Genomic DNA, 4,179 nt, shown 5'->3' with positions numbered 1-4,179 from the left:
TTTAGAGTAAAGCAACCACGATTTATTAAGTGTATTGAAATAATAAATAGACAATGACTAAAAAACAGATCCACATCTGGTTACTGCTGTGGTTGAAACTGAAATTACAAAGATCTGTGGAACAGAAACAGATGTGCTTCATCTTCGTGACGTCAGGAATTTGCGAAATGTTGCTGCATCCTTCGTCTGGGTTGATTCCGATCAGTTTGAGATATTCATCCATTGTTTCTGTCAGACACCGACGATTTGATACTGACATGGATTTCTCTGTATCTATACAAAAATATTACACAGAAGAGGTTAATGTAGTTTGCTTGAAGCATTGTTTAGTTTGTATATAAACGAAAATTCAAATTTATAGAAAACAATACAATGTAGAGGTGTAATAGGTAGACACAAACTAAAGCAAATTAAGATATAATAAGTATTGAATAAGTACTTTTATTAATATAAATATATATATATATATATATATATATATATATATATATATATATATATATATTTTGTTATTGTTGTTTTTTTTTTGTTGTTTTTTTTTTTTTCAAGCGATACATACGGTTAATATTGGCTCCGCCTCGGAGCTCATTTTTTTATTTACTTAGAAAGTCGCCCTTTTTAATTGGGACGTATATAACATTTTTATTTATTTATTATTTTTAAAAACAGTAATCTACGTACACGCGTGTTTAAAGGTCGTTACCTCTCGTCAGCGTAGTTCCACTGTTTCTAGGGATCGAACCTATATATATATATATATACATATATCAGCAGTGGTGTTCAAGTATTAGGTCCCGTCGTTTTTCATTAGTCTCCTATTTTTGGAATGGATGTTTATTATGTACAAATAGTTTCTGGTTGGTTGGTTGGTTGGTTGGTTGGTTTTGTTTTACGGCATATCAACCCTTTTCGGGTTATTTAATGCCGAATCCAAAGATTTTGAAGAAAAATTTTTTTAATAGAATATATTTGTTGTTTTCACGTCGGTTTCTATTTAACCCATAGTTGGGATCCTAACAGGTACTACCACTCCGAGTCAGAGTGGACCTGGGAGCAATGGTAATTAAAGGGTGGCTCCACACTCCCCAAAGCCCACAAGCTGGGGCCTCACCACTGGATATAGTTTAAGGTCATATCCAGGACCCCCATTGAGGGACTTTTAATGCCCCACCGACAGGGCCGAATAGTTTCTGGAGCGATAGAATGATCCAACAAATGTTCCAGTAATCTTAACAACAGATTGACTAGAAGTCTTTCATTTTTAAATGAGAAGTGAAAGTCAGTCTTAGGAGCTTTCAAAAACAATGGCTTCCTCGAGGGGAGGGTCGTTCATTTTAACTTGAGCAAAACTAGGTTCTAAACAGGAGCTGTCCTTTGTATCTCAAGGTTGAGCTTGATGTCATATTTCACTGCTGTGATATTCTTTAAGTTACTATGGCTGCTTCACCAGCTTTGACCTGGAGGATTCGTCTGGCCTCATGGTTGTTAAGATTCGTGGTTCTAAGTGTGATCGCACACGAGCTGTATTCAGTTTCAAACAGATGTCTGGAGAACAGTTAACAAGAGTGTTGCCGAATGATGCCAAGGCGCTCTTGGTCATCTTAATAATTTTCGAGATATGTTTGGACGAATGCAAAATGCACGTTCACATTGATATCAATGTTGTAGAGGGAGTATGTGGACACTGGATTTTTATATTTTAATTTATTTTTAATCATGGAAAGGGAATTAACTCTGATTTATTTTTCACAGAGTTATTTACCTTATACCAACTCGAGCGATGAGTGTGTCTAGAGAGAGGAATGGGCTGAAAAAAGAAGAAAATGTTTTGTCCAACACAAATTGTTGCGGACAGGTAATGATCACAGGAAGATTTCTTGATATTATTGGAAAGAGTTTGTTCATGTTGGAATGTTCTTTCTAAAATGCATGGTGGTATATTTGTCAATGGCTTCAGTCGCTAATTCATGATCCATTGTAGCATTGTGTCCAGGTCTGATTTCAGAAAGTATTTATAAAATGCAGGATCTGTCCTTTGTATCTCCAGGTACAGCTTGATGTCATATTTCACCACTGTGGTATTCTTAAAGTTGGTATTTATGTCATTAATCTCTGTGATAAACAGAAGGGGGCCCAGGTCTCTCGGTCAACACCAGATGGCATCTCATATGATGAAGAATGCTATCTTAGAATCATTATGACTTCTTTCCGACTGAGACTGAAAGGCTCTAGTCATTTAACAAGATTGCCCTTCACACCTATTGCAAAGAGTTTGTTATAAGCTTCTTGTCTGGTACAGAATTAAAAATGTTAGAGAAGTTGAAGTATCTATGTAACATAGTATACACATTTACACATGAGACCCAACACATTGTATGCAGTCTACGTCACAAGGAACATAGGACAAGTAGTAACTTGACTCCTATTTTTTTTTTTTTGCAACAATGATATTTACTTCCTCATTCTTTCACCATTTATGATTTCTCATTATGGCTGTGATGTCACTCCCATCACTAACGTAATCATTGTCTCTGACACCTGCCCTCTCAAACGGCATTTTCGATGTCCTCTAAAACATGTTCCCAAACGTATTCCTGAACGTACTCCTCTGCCTTTTTTATAGTCTTTTCTTTTTTTTATCCTAACGGCGACATCATTTTGCATTTTGCATCTGCATCAGCACTCCTCTACATCCACCCATGAGCTGCTATCAATGTCTGAGTGATTTCTTCATGAACCTCGATAAGCTTATGATAATATACTGGAGTTAGGGATAAATCCGAATTCTGAAGACCATATAAGGTTATGACAAGTTAGTGTCCTAAAGTTTTCCCAACTTACCATTTTGGGGAGTTTTTTTCTTAAACTTACGTAGCTATTGATGCTGCTCTTTATGTGACATTGTCTGCGAACCAAAACGTTGTAGGCTCAGTCGCAAAGCAGGCAAAGAATAGGAAATAACTTCAACTCACATTTTATTTGTACAACATTTATCTCCTCATTCTCTCACTACTGTTGTGACGTCCCTCACACGGTTCTCTTCTCGAACACGCTCTTGAACATCATCCATGCCTTCAATGTGATTTTGAACATACTCTCGAATGTGATCTTTTTAAAAGTCTTTATTTTTCCCTACCAGTGACGTCATTTTACGTGCTATGTTACATTCGTATACAATCCTCAATATTCTCGAGTATAGAGTTTTCATCTCCGGGGTTGCCACAAGGAAAGAAAAAGAATCTCCCTGGCAACTCACCGGTTGTTTACATCTTTTTTTTCGGCACCCTTCAACCATTCCTTCTAGACTTACTAGATCAGTCAGCACTACATACCTCCAAATCACCTCGACTAGAGATGTTTCAGTAGCACTCTGGAGGCCTCCTTAGTTTTATTTGTTTCCCCCTTACTTAAAATGTTGTAGAATAGAAACAATAAAATCTAATTCTAACATTAAAAGAACAATTTTCTTTAGTACAAGTGGAAATACGGGTTAACAAAGGTTGCTGCAAAGAAGGCAGGTTCCCTCTATCGTGCTAGAAGATTACTCACACCTGAGAGTATCCTATACCTTTACAAAGCCACCATGGAGTATTGTTGCCACATCTGGGCTGGTGTATCTCCCACTAGTTTTTTCCTCTTGGATAGGGTCCAAAAAAGAGTTTTCAATCTAATACATCCCACTTTGGCAACTAAGCTCCAACCCCTGTCCCATCACTGCAATGTTGCATCTCTATGCCTGTTTTACAAGTATTTTAATGTGCTCTGATGACCTTGCATTTGTGTCTCCTTAACAGACATAACTCTGACAAACCCGCTTAACAACAAAATCACACCCCTTCACTGTGGAGGTCTCTGAATGCAAGAAAGCTTTCTACTCTAATAGTTTCTTCCCTCAAACAGCTAGTTTGAAAAATTTTTTAATCTTTGTAAAAAAGATAAATAAAATAAGCAAGTTTATTTTATTATTATTGAAATAAAAAACAAAACAAATTTAGTTACAATCACAATTTTCAGTTGAGATTTGTTTTTTTCTTTTGTTTTTTATTTGCAATTAAATTTTACAAGTGACCTTTTTCTTTAAAATTTGAATTTTGTAAAACAATAACAATGTAACACTAGAAACTCTTTGGTAAAAATAGAAGAAATCCTTAAACATTGATGCAATGTTTCCAATCCCGT

The 4,179-nt window shown here is 36.0% G+C and overlaps 1 protein-coding gene across 1 annotated transcript in view; it reads right to left on the bottom strand.

Annotated features, from left to right (window-relative positions):
• Window positions 1-4,179, bottom strand: part of LOC145263009 (uncharacterized) — a 24,298-nt gene continuing 20,119 nt past the window's right edge. Inside the window, exon 3 of the mRNA XM_080119844.1 lies at window positions 1-273. Within this exon, the coding sequence (XP_079975970.1) occupies window positions 26-273 (248 nt within the window). The 3' untranslated portion in view covers window positions 1-25. The remainder of the gene's footprint in view (window positions 274-4,179) is intronic.

Source organism: Euprymna scolopes, chromosome 38 (assembly GCF_053919585.1).
Source record: "Euprymna scolopes isolate OS-2025 chromosome 38, ASM5391958v1, whole genome shotgun sequence".
Taxonomy (NCBI): Eukaryota; Metazoa; Mollusca; class Cephalopoda; order Sepiida; family Sepiolidae; genus Euprymna; species Euprymna scolopes.
The sequence above is the reverse complement of the archived record's forward strand: the minus strand, read 5'-3'. Positions and strand labels throughout refer to the sequence as shown.